The following is a 16,971-nucleotide window of genomic DNA, read 5'->3' on the forward strand; positions in this document are numbered from 1 at the left end:
CAATAAATATCAGTTGGATGAGTGGATGAATATAGATCCCAGTGTGCTGCCTGGTGAATAGCAAGCCTGCCATCAGTGGCAGCTGGTGTCATTATTAAGATGTTAAGAACAAGTCTGATATTACGGTGCACATCATGAGGAAGACTCCAAAGCCAGATTGCTGCATATCAAGCTGGAGGAGATGGAGACAATGGTCTCTGTAAACCGTACTTTTTTTTGCTGGGGCAGGGGCAGGAAATTAGCCGGTTTCCTTTCATTTCATGGTTGTAGAGCCAGCCTGGAAACATCATCCCAGTACATTCATCTGCCTAAATTGCTCCCACAAGCAGAATGAAACTGAGTGAGTCAAGCAAATTATCTGGTGAAGTGAGGTCTTGACCCTTCAATCAAAAAACTTTGTTTTTGCCTAAATTCATAGAATTGCAGAACACTGACTAACTGCCTGAATGATCTGAATTACCATTGAGTAAATCTCCCTTTGAAAAATTTCATTTTTTTTTTTTTGACCACACTAAGAGGCTTGCAGGATCTTAGTTCCCCGACCAGGGATCGAACCTGGGCCCAGAGCAGTGAAAGCACCAAGTCCTAACCAGTGAACCACCAAGGAAATCTTGAAGAATTCCATGTTTGCATGAGTTGAGCGTCCTCAACCTTTTTTTAGTTTCTTTCTGTTTCTTTCTTTGGGGTCTGAGCCCAAGTATTCCCTGTGTGTGAAGTGGCCACTCTGGAATCATGATAGAGCAGCGTTCTTTATAGATCCTCTGTTGTTTTCACTGAGTTGTGTAAGCAGGAAGGATTCAGATTAGAGGCCTGGGCCTATGCTTAAAAAATCATTAGAACAGTGATATGTGTTCTTGAGGATGTGGAGTAAGATTGTTTACCCTGTAGGATAGTTTTCTTTAGGGGACAGTCATCTGAGCTTGCATTTTCTCTGCGAGGTCCAGGAACCAGGTTGTCAAGCTGGCTCATCTCTTGGGCAGGAGAGACTCTCATTTGTGTTAAGGGACTGACTTGTCAACAATTTTTTAAATGAAGAAAGTCAGCACTTGCAGATGGCATGAAGAGATTTGCTTCAGGAAATAGAAAAACTTCAAGGAGTACATTTAGTGTGGACAAGCTAACTGCCTGAGAGAAGTCATTCAGCAACTCTTCAGGGATTTGTATCTCAGTTCATATATGTTTTAGTGCCCTTGAAGGCAGTGAAGTGTGTGTGTATGTGTGTGTGTGTGTGTGTGTATCTTGAGAGAGAGAGAGAGAGATGAAAACTGAAGCATAGCTATGTTTTCAATCTAGTACATGAGTTGTTAACTGGTGTTAGTTGTAACTAATATTTAGACCCTATTTTCTGTTTTTTAAGAAAGCCCACTTTTTTTGTTTTTAAATAAAAAGCTTTTTTTTCATGGTAGTGTGGCCCCTTCAGAAGCTGTATAGAGCCACAGATCTGAGCCAAATTTAGTGGCATAGGGGAATATTTCTTGTATCCTGTGGGTAATCTGTCAGCTGGCATTTTTCTGAATGAATGGGCCTATCACATTTCTAAACTGTGTTTGTCCTTTTCTGGGAGAAGGCAATGGCAACCCACTCCAGTCTTCTTGCCTGGAAAATCCCATGAACGGAGGAGCCTGGTAGGCTGCAGTCCATGGGGTCGCTAAGAGTTGGGCACGACTGACCGACTTCACTTTCACTTTTCACTTTCACACCTTGGAGAAGGAAATGGCAACCCACTCCAGTGTTCTTGCCTGGAGAATCCCAGGGACAGAGGAGCCTAGTGGGCTGCCTTCTATGGGGTCGCACAGAGTCGGACACAACTGAAACGACTTAGCAGCAGCAGCAGCAGCAAAGATCAACATGAGCTTCCCAGGTGGCTCAGTGGTAAAGAAACTGCTTGCCAATGTGGGAGATGCAGGAGACAAGGGTTCGATCTCTGAGTTGGGAAGGAGGAGAGCATGGCAACCAACTCCAGTATTTTTGCCTGGAGAATCCCATGGACAGAGGAGCCTGGTGGTACAGTCCATGGGGTCACAAACAGTCAGACACGACTAAGCATACATGCGCTCAAAGTTCAACATACTACGTCAGAATTTCAACGCTACTTAGCATTGGTGCATTGTGGTTTTTCAGAAAGAGATCTGGGGAGTGTTGGATTTGACAATAAGCTCATTATCTGGGTTTAGAAAGGTGTTATCTCTAAATTTCCTGATATTATAATTATATTGCAAATTTGGCTGGTCTTTTGAGAGTTAATATTAGCAAATATCACCATGGTGACTGCTGTCCATCAATTAATGCTCTTGGGTCGTCTTTAATTTTGTCTTCTGCTTTGTATTATCAAAGTGATTGTTTCTTCCTTTAATGGATGGCTACTGTCTATATCAATACCTGTCTCTGCCAAATGGAAGAGTGATGATGTCAGAACTCACCTTTGATTACATGGCTGATTGTGGCTGCCTTTAGAGACTTCCAGAATGCGCCAAGAACTCTTAATGGATCCAACAAGCTTATCATGTTGTTTTCACCAGCAGAAATATTTATATCTGGTAATTGGGCCCTAGAGTAAAATTTTAGGGCTGTGTTACTGAGCTTACTTTATTTCTAGCGATCATATTTCTTGATAAGATGCTAGTTTCCTTCTTCCTTTAGGGCTATGCAGACTCCTGAGAGCTTGCAAAAGAAGTTTTAATTATGAGAATTTCCAGCTTGCAGAAATATCAGTGTTAATTGCTTCTTCTGTCAGCCTGTGTTCCCTTGGCGGGGTTGGAATGGGCTGTGTGGTGTTGACTGGGCCCTGGGAGAAGCAAACAGGAGCTGGAGAAGTGATGATGTGTAGACACCAGAGGCGTGTCATAGGCTGGTCACGTGACAGGTCCAGGGATAATTTCATCCCCATTGATTGTTTCAGTCATGCTTTTTTTTGCTGTTTTTTTGCTGTTGACATGTAAGTTGATTTTAGACATTGGCGTTTCCATGTGAATTGGTTTTTAAGGTCATTCCAGTCCTCATGGCCAGTTAGAAATGGAAACTTGGAGGGAGAAAGCCAGAGGAACATGAAGGATCAAGTAAGAAGTTGAAGATAAATAAGCTTTTTATCCCTTTTCTTATGGCAGCCGCTTGCTGTTTGGTCTGTACTGTGCTGCCACCTGCTGTTCAGAGATGATCATTGTAAGATCACATTTAAATTGTGCCTTCACAGCCAAAAATTAATTTAAAAAAACCAGACTGCTGTGCCTTGAAGGAGAGGAAGTTGTTAATGGCTCAGAAGAAGAACGATTCCTCTTGAATCTTTGAGACAGCCTACATGTGACTGGGCTGCTAATGTAAATAATATAGATTGCCTGGATTCAAAGAAGGGGACTTTGGTGTGGCTGGGAAAATGGATGTTGGACCTAGATGGATCAACGGTCATTGAAGTAACATATAAAGTAATCTCTAACACTCTGTCCTGGAGGGCAATTGAAAACAAGCTCCAGAAGGAATGTGACCTAGAGAAGTGACTTTAGATAGACCTGTAGGCAGAGAAATGGAGATTTGGGCTGAGGGCAAGGTCAGATGTGGGCACAGGGCTGTGGGCGGGCCCTCAGCCAAGCATGGCCCAGGAAGGTACCACCTGGGAGCCTGTTAGAGAACCCAGAGGTGACCTGGGGGGAGGGTCCTGGTACTTGTTTCCCATCTTTGAAAGTGGTGTGTCCTTCCCAGAGGGCACATTTTAGAAAACAGGGGTGGGGATGAAATTTTGAATCAGCATGGGTGAACCTCCTCACATGTTAAGCTGATTATAATCAGTATGGTCTGCCACATGAAGCTGTGGGATCTTTTCATCATGAGATTTCAGTCAAAGTGAATGATAGTCTGGTGGGAGGATGTTTTAGATGAGTTGCCCGTTTGGGTGGAGAATTTGATGGTTTCAGAAGTTCTGCACAATGTAAATTGTCTGTGGCCACCATGGAGAATAGTATAAAGGTTCCTTAAAAATTAAGAATAGAGTTACCTATGATCCAGCAATCCCATTCATGCACAAAGGATCTGGGAAAGGCGAAAGCTCTAATTTGAAAAGATACATGCACCCCAATGTTCATAGCGACACTGTTTACAATAGACAAGAAGCTGCCTAAATGTCCATAGACAGATGAATGGATAAAGAAGATGTGGTACATATATACAATGGAATATTACTCAGCCATAAAAGGAATGCATTTGAGTCATTTGTAGAGATGTGGATGAACCTAGAGTCTGTCATGCAGAATGAAGTGAGTCAAAAAGGGGAAAATAAATATGGTATATTAACCTATATGTATGGATCTAGAAAAATGGTGCTAATGAACCTATTTGCAGGGCAGGAAGAGAGACTCAGACATAGAGAATGAACTTGTGGACACAGAAGAAGGGAGAAGGAAAGAGTGGGATGAGTGAGAGAGTAGCATGGACATAGATACTCTATCATGTGTAATATAGTCAGCTAGAAGAAAGTTGCTGTATAGCACAGGAAGCTTGGCTGGGCTCTCTGTGATGACCTAGAGGGGTGGGATGGGGGAGATGACAGGGAGGTTCAAGGAGGGGATATATGTATACATACCGCTGGTTAATGTTGTACAGCAGAGACTAACACAACATTATAAAGCAATTATACTGTAATTAAAAAATATTTTTTTAAAGATGCATCTAGAGATTATCATACTAAATGAAGTAAGTCAGACAGAGAAAGACAAATACGATATCACTTATATGTGGAGGTGGAAATATGATGCAAATGGATTTATTTACAAAACAGAAACAGACTCAGACATAGAAAACAAACATGGTCACCAAAGGGGAAAGGGTAGAGAAGGGATAAATTAGGAGTTTGACATTAGCAGGTACACACTACTATGTATAAAATAGCTAACCAAGAAGGTTCTACTGTATAGCACAAGGGACTATAGTCAGTATCTTGTAAGTAACTATATTGGAAAAGAATATGAAAAAAAAAATATATATATGTAACTGAATCACTTTGCTGGATACCAGAATCTAACACAACATTGTCAATCAACTTTGTGTGCGTGCTCAGTCATGTCCAACTCTGCGACTCTTTGGACTCTGTCCATGGGATTTTCTTTTTAGGCAAAAATCCTGGAGTGGGTTGCCATTTCCTCCTCTAGGGGATCTGCCCGACCCAAGGATCGAATCTCTGTCTCCTGCATGGGCAGGCAGACTCTTCTGCTGAGCCAGTTGGGGCAGTCAATCAACTATACTTCAATTAAAAAAAAAAATTTCCACAAATTCTAGGAGGAAGAGTTATTCCAGAAGGATGTCACTCATATGAATTTAAGGATTAAGATAAGAACGGTTCCAAAGCCAAGATTGTGAAGTGCCTGTTGGAAAACAAAAAGCCCAAAACAAAATTCACACTGTCAGGGTGCGAGCTTAAATGTAGTTAGGCTGGTCTTATAGGTGAAGTAAACGAGAAGTCTCAAGTCACCCTGACAGCTCTGAGAAATGTTACATGACTTATGACAGCAGAGGCTGGAGACAGAAGAATTAGAAACACGATGCATCTCACTTTCTGGAAGGAACAAACAGCCCTGCAGATCTTACCCACCCCTCAGCTTCTGCTGTGGGTCTCATCATTTGGAGGCTTGAAGAGAAAAGCAATGGAGATAAGAAGAAATATATTATTTTAGAAAAGCCATAAAATATTTTCTTTAAGAAAACAGATTTGGTATTTGAAAAATATGTCTATCAGCACATGGACATTTTTAACATAATGCATTTTCAGAATAAATCTCATGAAAATTTTCAAAATGAATGACTGAGTCTCCTTCATGTTTCATCTGCTCCTCCTGTTATGCAGCCAGGTTTTAGAATCAGGGGGTTTCTTTGAGGAAGGGGAGGGTGTCTTTGTTATATTGCAAAGGTGTACATGGTTTATTTTGGTGTATTCAATCAGCCACATGCTTTTACTGCTGATCATTTGGTTGGGAATGTTTACATATGTTTGCAAGGCACATATTTTTTTCATTAGTCACCCAGCAAATGGGATTCATGAAGATGGCCCATCTGGAAACTTAAGTCAGCATGTGGTTTTTTGTCCCTCCCTTCCAAACTAGATTTTCTAGTGTAAATTATTCTCATAATTACCTCCCCAGTCCTCTTCAGGGCTGTTGTCTGTCTCCACACACAGACCAAAGCAGAAGAGTGTTTTAGTTCTACATCTATGACTTCCATTCAGTTCAGTTCAGTCACTCAGTCGTGTCTGACTCTTTGCGACCCCATGAATTGCAGCACGCCAGGCCTCCCTGTCCATCACCAACTCCCGGAGTTCACTCAAACTCACGTCCATCAAGTCGGTGATGCCGTCCAGCCATCTCATCCTCTGTCATCCCCTTTTCCTCCTACCCCCAATCCCTCCCAGCATCAGAGTCTTTTCCAATGAGTCAACTCTTCGCATAAGGTGGCCAAAGTACTGCAGTTTCAGCTTTAGCATCATTCCTTCCAAAGAACACTCAGGAGCCATCTCCTTTAGAATGAACTGGTTGGATCTCCTTGCAGTCCAAGAGACTCTCAAGAGTCTTCTCCAACACCACAGTTCAAAAGCATCAATTCTTCGGCGCTCAGCTTTCTTCACAGTCCAACTCTCACATCCATACATGACCACAGGAAAAACCATAGCCTTGACTAGACAGACCTTTGCTGGCAAAGTAATGTCTCTGCTTTTGAATATGCTATCTAGGTTGGTCATAACTTTCCTTCCAAGGGGTAAGCGTCTTTTAATTTCATGGCTGCACTCACCATCTGCAGTGATTTTGGAGCCCAGAAAAATAGTCTGACACTGTTTCCACTGTTTCCCCATCTATTTGCCATGAAGTGATGGGACCAGATGCCATGATCTTCAGTTTTCTGAATGTTGAGCTTTAAGCCAACTTCTTCACTCTCCTCTTTTCACTTTCATCAAGAGGCTTTTTAGTTCCGCTTCACTTTCTGCCATAAGGGTGGTGTCATCTGCATATCTGAGGTTATTGATATTTCTCAGGGCAATCTTGATTCCATTAGGTCAGGTTAATTATGGAGACATTGATTAGCCTGCGCAATGGTGACTTGGGCTCAGTGATTAAGACACATTCTGCTTACAGAGATGTAAGCTCTCTGGCAGGAACCAAAGCATATTTGGAACACTTACCCTTGTCTGGGGAGATTGGGGGTGGGGGTGGGGGGGGGGAGCGGGGCTGCCCGCCCTGCATTTTTGCTGTGCCATGGGACTGATGCGGCTCAGGGAGAACCAGAGCCCTGCCTAATGCCCTCCAGCCCCCCTAAGTGCTGCTTCCTGCAACAGAAATAACCCTTTGGTGGAAGATTTGGGGTCATACACCAGTTATAAGCACAGACTGTAAAGCCGAAGTGTTTGGGGTTCAAACTGCAGCTCACCATTTACTGTGTCACTGTGCCTCCATATCCTCATCTGTAAAATGGGGATGTGAGCGCCTCACAAGAGTGCAATGAGGATTACGTGACAATGGCACCCCACTCCAGCACTCTTGCCTGGAAAATCCCATGGATGGAGGAGCCTGGTGGGCTGCGGTCCATGGGGTCGCTAAGAGTCGGACACGACTGAGTGACTTCACTTTCATTTTTCACTTTCATGCATTGGCGAAGCAAATGGCAACCCACTCCAGTGTTCTTGCCTGGAGAATCCCAGGGACGGGGGAGCCTGGTGGGCTGCCATCTATGGGGTCGCACAGAGTCGGACACGACTGAAGTGACTTAGCAGTAGCAATATGTTATAAACAATGCCTGGCCCTGAAGAAGCGTGACAGAGGTGTTTGTTAGGTAAACCATACAATTTTAGCCTCCACTGCTTATTTGTCTACTTTTTCATTCCAGTTCCTACTTCTCCTCCTTTTCTTTTTTTTTCCTCTGCTCAGATTTTGTGTTACCCACATCATTTTTTCTAGCTCTCTTTAAAGCTAGTCTGTGTTCAAAAAATGGGGTTCCCAGGTGGCTCAGTTGGTAAAGAATCCACCTGCAGTTTTCGGGTTCGATCCCTCGGTTGGGAAGATCCTCTGGAGGAGATCATGGCAACCCTCTCCAGTATTCTTGCCTGGAGAATCCCATGGACAGAGGAGCCTGTCCGGCTACAGTCCATGGGGTCACAGAGTTGGACACTACTGAAGCAGCTTAGCAGGCATGCACACACACTTATTCAAAAACATCACTGATCCTTGTTCTAACTCACTGCTGCCCAATGGAGCTTTCTGTCATGATGGTAATGTTGTAGATTTTCGTGGTCCAATATGGTAGCCCTTAGCCACAGACGGCGTTTGAACACTTGAAACGTGGCTAGTGCATCTGAGAAACTGAATTTTTAATTTAATTCTATTTAAATTAATTTAATTTAAAATAAATAGCCATCTGTGACAATATGGTACTACCGCATTGGACAGCAGAGAAAATCTAACTCATTGGTTCTTTAGTAAGCAAGTGTCACTGAGATCAAGTTGAATTTGTCAGTGTCAGGTTAATCTATAAGCGCCTGTGTTTTATTGTTTGCTTGTCCTGAATTTTTATGTTCGTTGTTCTATTCCTTCTTTGTTCTCATCACAATTTTGGTGGTTTGGGGATTTTGGTTTCTTACAGGTTCAGCGAAATGAGGACAAATCTACCACCTTGAAACTGGCTGACTTTGGTCTTGCAAAGCATGTGGTGAGGCCTATATTTACTGTGTGTGGGACTCCAACTTATGTAGCTCCTGAAATCCTCTCTGAGAAAGGTAAAAGTTACACATGGCTCGAGTTACACTCGCTTACTAACCAGTGTTTACTTTTTCGTATTTAAATTTCACATTTTTCAACATGAAGCAGTTAAAAATCTCAGAGATTGGCTCTGCATTTGCACTTGTATATTAAATATTTGAAGTAGGTCTCCTTGACCAAAGCATGAGAACTTTTTCCTCATCAGGGCTGCTTTTATTACAGAGAAGAGATTGTGTGTGTGTGTGTGTGTGTGTGTGTGTGTTGGTGGGACAGTGAGATGAAAGATGGTGGAGAATTGAATGGGAAACTCCAGCAAGCAAGGTCATTTAGCCACTCACCCAAAGCTACCTCTAAGGGAGAGAGAGATATGGAGCAGTTCTTATGGTAATTGGCTTTAAAACTCCTTTTCCAACCTCGCAATTAAACGAAAAGGAGGTACCAATTCAAACCCCATGAATAATATATGTATATTGCATATTGTTTAAGGGTCCAATGGACTATTTAAGTGATAGACTCTGTAAAGGATATACGAGGAAATCATCTTTGTCATTATTATATGGCTCCAAGTATGTGAATAATTATAATTAGCCATCCTTGTACTCCAGGAGAAATCAGTTAAACCACCTATGATGGCTCAAGATGGGAAAGCTCTAGATGGGTTATAAGCTTGGGGGTAGGAAGAAGGGAGAGTTTTATCCCAGCAGCAAATGCATCAGGGAAGCCAAGATACAGAGAATAGCCTATGCATGGAAGTTGGGTGGTAGAGACTTTGAAAAACCAGCCTCAGTAGAGCAGAGGGAAGTGCAATTGGATGGGGAGGGTTAGCCTGGATTCCCCACAAACGAGTGTGAACTCAGTGTGGCCAGCAGAGTTGCCGTGGTAATGTGGTGGCAGTGTGAAAGGATAGTAGTGAGTGACTATGGACATGTTAATGGAGGCATTACTCTCTTGGATCAGAGAGGAAAGAAAGCAAATAAGCTAGGGACTTCCCTGGTGGTCCAGTGACTAAGACTCTGCACTCTCAATGCAGGGGACTTAGGTTCGATCCCTGGTCAGGGAACTAGATCCTGCATGCTGCAACAAAGGGTTCCCATGCCACAGTGAAGACTGAAGATCCCACATGTCAGAGCTAAGACCTGGCACAGCCAAATAAATATATAAGTAAATAAATATTTGAAAAAAGAAAACAAGTAAGGCTACGTGAACTCTGAGAAGCCAGGACAGTAGGGCTCACACCAGCTAACACAGGGTGTTGGAAAAGAAAGCTCTTTGGGAGATGGGAACGGGGTGAGTGAAATTTTGAACTCACTGACTCTATAGAGACATCAGGATGGATACATACAGAGTTGTCTGGTTGGCTGAGTGTGTGGTTTTGAGACCTGCTCCGTACCAAGATGGCAGCCAAGAGATGATGTGTGTCTGCCTCCTCTGCACAGGTTATGGGCTGGAGGTGGACATGTGGGCCGCAGGCGTGATCCTCTACATCCTCTTGTGTGGCTTCCCCCCGTTCCGCAGCCCAGAGAGGGACCAGGAGGAGCTCTTTAACATCATCCAGCTCGGCCACTTTGAGTTCCTGGCTCCTTACTGGGACAATATCTCTGATGGTAAGACTTTGGGCTTCCCAGGCAGGTGGGGGTGTGGGGATGGGGAGCTGGAGCCCCTTCTGGGATCTGACTGCAGAGCCTGTTTTCAGGTCAGACATGTGAAACGATACCCAGAGAACTTGCTACGGTACCCGGGCCATCCTCATCCTCTGCTTTCCTTTATTTCCTGCTAGCTTTGTGTAGATCTCCATAGCATCCCAAACACATGACTTGCTTTGAAATGTAAATCTCATCACCAGTTGGAGTCACCAGATACTTTTCTTGAAGCCAGTTGAAGAACCTCAGAACTGGAAAAATATCAGAAAAGTAGAATCTTCATTTGGAAAGATCAAAGCCATCTCACATACAGAAGTGTCTATGAGTCGGACAGGCTAGAGATGCTTATTTTACTTGTAAATAGTCAGGTCTCTGGGGCGTCCTTGGGGCACAGGGGCTCTGGAAGGTCAGAGGGTGAAGGTCAGAGGTACTTTTAGTGGAGCAGAAGCTTGTGTGGTCCTCCTCCCTTTTGGCCCTTTCAGGTGAAATCTTTCCCTTGATTTACACATTTGAAGTATGTATAGGTGTGGTTCGTGGCCTCTGTGTGTCCTGTTGGGCTGGATGGCGCCGTGGGTGGTAGTGGTGGGCCTGACCTCACGATTCCACGTCTAACATGGTAGCCCTGTAGCTGCATGGGGCTATTTGAATTTAAGTGTCAGTGAATTAAAAGGAAATGCAAGAAGAATTCAGTGTGTCAGTTGCACCAGATGAATTTCAAATGCTCAGCAGTCCCAAGGGGGTAGTGCAGATGTGGAAAGTTTCCATCATGACAGACAGTTCTGAGGGCCAGTGGTGCTCTGGTCCAGCGCTTGTTGCTAACACAGATGTTTGTGTTCTTACTTCCTGTATGGAAAAGGAAAACTCTGAACCATCTGCATCCATCTCATTTTTCCATCCTTCTATCATTCCAACAGCTGCCAAAGATCTGGTGAGCCGGTTGCTGGTGGTAAACCCCAAAAAGCGCTACACGGCCCACCAGGTCCTTCAGCATCCCTGGCTTGAAGCTGCTGGAAAGACCAGCAGGACAAACCTACAAAAGGAGGTGCCCCCCAGCAGCGAGGACCACTTCCGGAGCTAGCACACACGGGCTGCAGAGCAGACGGCACAATCTCAACCTCAGCATCTACTCAGTCCTCCTTGGTCCTGCTCGGGGACAGAGAAGACGATAGACATGGAGGAGAAAAACAATGCAAAAGGCTTCTTCACAGAAGTGGAGAATCAAGGGAAGGAGAGAAGACACTCAGTGTATTTTAAAGCATATTTAAAAAGATAAACTTCAGTCTTAATGTTAAATGTTGTAACATATGTTTAGGTTTTTAGATTTGAAGTCTTTAACACGTCGTGGGAGGTGGGGAGACTTATTCTCAGTGAGGGATTTTTTGGGTATTAATGATTCGTGTTTTGCTTCTTCCTTGTAATCAAGTTCATAGTACATATTACGCGAGTGGTGCTTACCAGGGTTTAAACTCCCCCTGTGACATTAATCATCTGAATCATTGTCCTTCCTCATTAATAAAATGTGCTCTGGATAACTGAAGTGAACTGTATTCTGACTGCTTCTTAATGCTGGTGATGAAAACCAGCGAATTATAGTTCAGATGTGTCTCCTGAAACCCCTGTGTCTACACGTAAATGTGCTGATGGATCCTTGATGAACTGACCAGAGCTGTTTGTTTAGGATATATTGGTCTGGGTCTCTTGCATTTTAGTTCTACTGAAAACCAGATTTGGTGCAGCCTGAAATGGAGAGAAGAAACCATCGATTCATTCCTATTCCTTTCAGATCAGATCAGATCAGTTGCTCAGTCGTGTCCGACTCTTTGCAACCCCATGAATCACAGCACGCCAGGCCTCCCTGTCCATCACCAACTCCCGGAGTTCACTCAGACTCACGTCCATCGAGTCAGTGATGCCATCCAGCCATCTCATCCTCTGCCGTCCCCTTCTCCTCCTGCCCCCAATCCCTCCCAGCATCAGAGCCTTTTCCAATGAGTCAACACTTCGCCTACCCCTTTAGGACCCATTTAGACCATGTTTCAGTCACTGAGCCTCAGGCCTGAGTCCTTTCTACATGGAGTTAGGCTTCTGCTCAGGTTGTGACTGTGTTAACGTTGTCAGATCAGGAGGGAGCCATTTAGTGCACTAGTAGGTCAGAAATGCAGTTACTGGGTTACACTGGAAGGGGCTCCGAGGTTCAGATGCGTTCCTACCTGCGGGGCATACGCTCAGAGGGCGCAGGACGTGGGGTCACTGGTTGTTTCACTCCAGATTGCTGTACCAGTAGATGACTCTGGGAGTACCAATGAGCTGAAAGTAAAACGTCATCCTGATGTTTCCCAACTTGAGCTTTCAGGATTATATGCAACCTGGTCGAAAGTGCACAAAATCAGTCCAAAAGTGGGGGTTTCTCACCCTGCCTGTTCCTTCCTGACAGCATAGGTGTCACTTTGGTGGAAGAAGTGCATCTGTCAGCAACAGGAACAGCAGGAGAGGCTCTAGTATGAGGAATTGCTGGGACAGGTGTTGGAGAATGCAGAAAGCAGACAGGAGGTAATCCAGAGACGTTAACACCTAGGTGAGAAGCCAAGGGAAGAGGTTGGGGTGATTGAATGTAGAGGCTTGGAGGAGAAACCCTTGCAGTGAATTCTGATTGTGCCACCTAGATCCCCACTCAAGACTGAAGGGGGAAAAAAAAAAAAGACTGAAGGGAATAAGCTGCAGGGTGGTGCTGGCTGACAGCCCTCAGCTATGAATGGGAATTGCCTTTATCTGGGAGGAGTCCCCTCACCCTGGATCACACCCCTCTCCCAAGAATGCCCTGCATCCAATGATGTCTCCATTTAGGGCTGGAGCAGATGACATTGAAGGGCCATGCCCTTTCACAGCTGCCCGTGGGGGTGGCTGAGCCTTGGTGGAGCCTGCATCACAGCCCAGTTCTCCCTCATCTGGTCCTGATGCTTTCCCTTCTCTTCCAGAGGTTGATGGTCCTGAGATCACTCCCTGATGAAGCTTCGGCACTCTAATCTCCGTCTCGGGGTTGGCTTCCCAGGGAACAGAGCCTGGGACATGCCCTAGGGACTTAGAATGACTGCAAATAGGTACCAGCTGGTGCTTTGACTTCAGGAGCTCTGAGGAGGGGTGCCCTGGACCTGGGACCCAGACACCTAGGGAAAGGGCGCTGCCAAGCAGGCAGTACAGTGGGACTCACTCTAGAAATGTGGAAAGAGACTGGAAGCTGGAACCAATTTCTACCGGAAGATCTTTTGGTAAAGTCACCCCCAGGCACTAAATCCAAAGGAGGATGTTCAGACGTCATACGGCATCATTTGATCCTATTGACCACTCTCTGAGTCACTTCTCCACTTGGCTTCCATAAGTGATGCATTTTCCTGGTTTTCTTCCTATTTCTCTATTTACTCCTTTGAGTCTCCTGAGCAGGCTTAGTCTTCTATGTGCTGTAAGTTGTAGCTCCATTACTAAGTCACTCAGTCAGTGAGTTCAGTCACTCAGTCGTGTCCGACTCTCTGCGACCCCATGAATTGCAGCACGCCAGGCCTCCCTGTCCATCACCAACTCCTGGAGTTCACTCACACTCATGTCCATCGAGTCAGTGATGCCATCCAGCCATCTCATCCTCTGGCGTCCCCTTCTCCTCCTGCCCCCAATCCCTCCAGCATCAGAGTCTTTTCCAATGAGTCAACTCTTTGCATGAGGTGGCCAAAGTACTGCAGTTTCAGCTTTAGCATCATTCCTTCCGAAGAAATCCCAGGGCTGATCTCCTTCAGAATGGACTGGTTGGATCTCCTTGCAGTCCAAGGGACTCTCAAGAGTCTTCTCCAACACCACAGTTCAAAAGCATCAATTCTTCGGTGCTCAGCTTTCTTTATAGTCCAACCCTCACATCCATATATGACCACTGGAAAAGCCATAGCTTTGACTAGATGGATCTTTGTTGGCAAAGTAATGTCTCTGCTTTTGAATAAGCTATCTAGGTTGGTCATAACTATTCTTACAAGGAGCAAGCGTCTTTTAATTTCATGGCTGCAGTCACCATCTGTAGTGATTTTGGAGCCCAAAAAAATAAAGTCTGACACTGTTTCCACTGTTTCCCCATCTATTTGCCCTAAAGTGATGGGTCCAGATGCCATGATCTTAGTTTTCTGAATGTTGAGTTTTAACCCAACTTTTTCACTCTCCTCTTGCACTTTCATCAAGAGGCTCTTTAGTTCTTCTTTGCTTTCTGCCATAAGGGTGGTGTCATCTGCATATCTGAGGTTTTTGATATTTCTCCCGGCAATCTTGATTCCATCTTGTGCTTCCTCCAGCCCAGCATTTCTCATGATGTACTCTGTATATAAGTTAAATAAGCAGGGTGACAATATATAGCCTTGACGTACTCCTTTCCCAATTTGGAACCAGTCTGTTGGTCCATGTCTAGTTCTAACTGCTGCTTCCTGACTTCATACAGATTTCTCAAGAGGTAGGTCAGGTGGTCTGGTATTCCCATCACTTTCAGAATTTTCTACAGTCTGTTGTGATCCACACAATCAAAAGCTTTGGTATAGTCAATAAAGCAGAAATAGATGTTTTTCTGGAACTCTCTTGCTTTTTCAATTATCCAATGGATGTTGGCAATTTGATCTCTGGTTCCTCTGGCTTTTCTAAATCCAGTTTGAACATCTGGAATTTCATGGTTCACATACTGTTGAAGCCTGGTTTGGAGAATTTTGAGCATTACTTTGCTAGTGTGTGAGATGAGTGCAATTGTGCGGTAGTTTGAGCATTCTTTGGCATTGCCTTTCTTTGGGATTGGAATGAAAACTGATCTTTTCCTGTGCCCATGCTGAGTTTTCCAAATTTGTTGGCATATTGAGTGCAGCACTTTCACTGCATCATCTTTTAGGATTTGAAATAGCTCAACTGGAATTCCATCACCTCCACTAGCTTTGTTTGTAGTGATGCTTTCTAAGGCCCACTTGACTTCACACTCCAGGATATCTTGCTCTAGGAGTGATCACATCATCATGATTATCTGGGTCATGAAGATCTTTTTCATATAGTTCTTCTGTGTCTTCTTGCCACCTCTTCTTAATATCTTCTGCTTCTGTTAGGTCCATACCATTTCTGTCCTTTATCGAGCCCATCTTTGCATGAAATGTTCTGTTGGTATCTCTAATTTTCTTGAAGAGATCTCTAGTCTTTCCCATTCTGTTGTTTTCCTCTATTTCTTTGCATTGATAGTTGAGGAAGGCTTTCTTATCTCTCCTTGCTCTTCTTTGGAACTCTGCATTCAGATGCTTACATCTTTCCTTTTCTCCTTTGCCTTTCACTTCTCTTCTTTTCTCGGCTATTTCTAAGGCCTCCTCAGACAACCATTTTGCCCCTTTGCATTGCTTTTTCTTGGGGATGGTCTTGATCCCTGCCTCATGTAAAATGTCACGAACCTCTGTCCATAGTTCTTCAGGCACTCTGTCTATCAGATTTAATCCCTTGAATCTATTTGTCACTTTCCACTATATAATCATAAGGGATTTGATTTAGATCACACTTGAATAGTCTAGTGGTTTTCCCTACTTTCTTCAATTTAAGTCTGAATTTGGCAATAAGGAGTTCATGATATGAGCCACAGTCAGCTCCCTGTCTTGTTTTTGCTGCCTGTATAGAGTTTCTCCATCTTTGGCTGCAAAGAATATAATCAGTCTGATTTCGGTGTTGACCAGCTGGTGATGTCCATGTGTAGAGTCTTCTCTTGTGTTGTTGGAAGAGGGAGTTTGCTATGACCAGTGCGTTCTCTTGGTAAAACTCTATTAGCCTTTTCCCTGCTTCATTTTGTACTCCAAGGCCAAATTTGCCTGTTACTCCAGGTATTTCTTGACTTCCTACTTTTGCATTCCATTCCCCTATAATGAAAAGGACATCTTTTTTGGGTGTTAGTTCTAGAAGGTCTTGTAGGTCTTCATAGAGCCATTCAACTTCACCTTTTTCAGCATTACTGCTCAGGGCATAGACTTGGATTACTGTGATACTGAATCGTTTGGTTTGCCTTGGAAACGAACAGAGATCATTCTGTCGTTTTTGAGATTGCATCCAAGTACTGTATTTTGGACTTTTTTGTTGATTATGATGGCTACTCCATTTCTTCTAAGGGATTCTTGCCTACAGTAGTAGATATAATGGTCATCTGAGTTAAATCACCCATTCCAGTCCATTTTAATTCACCGATTCCTAAAATGTTGATGTTCATTCACTCTTGCCATCTCCTATTTGACCACTTCCAATTTGCCTTGATTCATGGACCTAGCATTCCAGGTTTCTATGCAATATTGCTATTTACAGCATCGGACTTGACTTCCATTGCCAGTCACATCCACAACTGGGTGTTGTTTTTGCTTTGGCTCCATCTCTTCATTGTTTCTGGAGTTATTTCTCCACTGATCTCCAGTAGCATATTGGGCACCTACCGACCTGGGGAGTTCATCTTTCAGTGTCCTATCTTTTTGCTTTTTCATACTGTTCATGGGGTTCTCAAGGCAAGGATACTGAAGGGGTTTGCCATTCCCTTCTGCAGTAGACCACGTTTTGTCAGAATTCTCCACCATGACCCGTCT

At 44.0% G+C, this 16,971-nt stretch overlaps 1 protein-coding gene and 1 non-coding gene across 2 annotated transcripts in view; both read left to right on the plus strand.

The window, feature by feature from the left end:
- The window catches only part of DCLK3 (doublecortin like kinase 3), a 43,940-nt gene extending 32,040 nt beyond the window's left edge, over positions 1–11,900 (plus strand). Inside the window, exons 5-7 of the mRNA XM_055558575.1 lie at positions 8,608–8,740; positions 10,160–10,327; positions 11,278–11,900. Of these exons, the coding sequence (XP_055414550.1) occupies positions 8,608–8,740; positions 10,160–10,327; positions 11,278–11,441 (465 nt within the window). The 3' untranslated portion in view covers positions 11,442–11,900. The remainder of the gene's footprint in view (positions 1–8,607; positions 8,741–10,159; positions 10,328–11,277) is intronic.
- TRNAE-CUC (transfer RNA glutamic acid (anticodon CUC)) lies at positions 9,711–9,783 on the plus strand. Its single transcript has one exon. It is a non-coding gene; the product is annotated as a tRNA-Glu (tRNA).
- Positions 11,901–16,971: the final 5,071 nt, after the last annotated feature.

Source organism: Bubalus kerabau, chromosome 20, assembly GCF_029407905.1.
Source record: "Bubalus kerabau isolate K-KA32 ecotype Philippines breed swamp buffalo chromosome 20, PCC_UOA_SB_1v2, whole genome shotgun sequence".
NCBI lineage: Eukaryota > Metazoa > Chordata > Mammalia > Artiodactyla > Bovidae > Bubalus > Bubalus kerabau.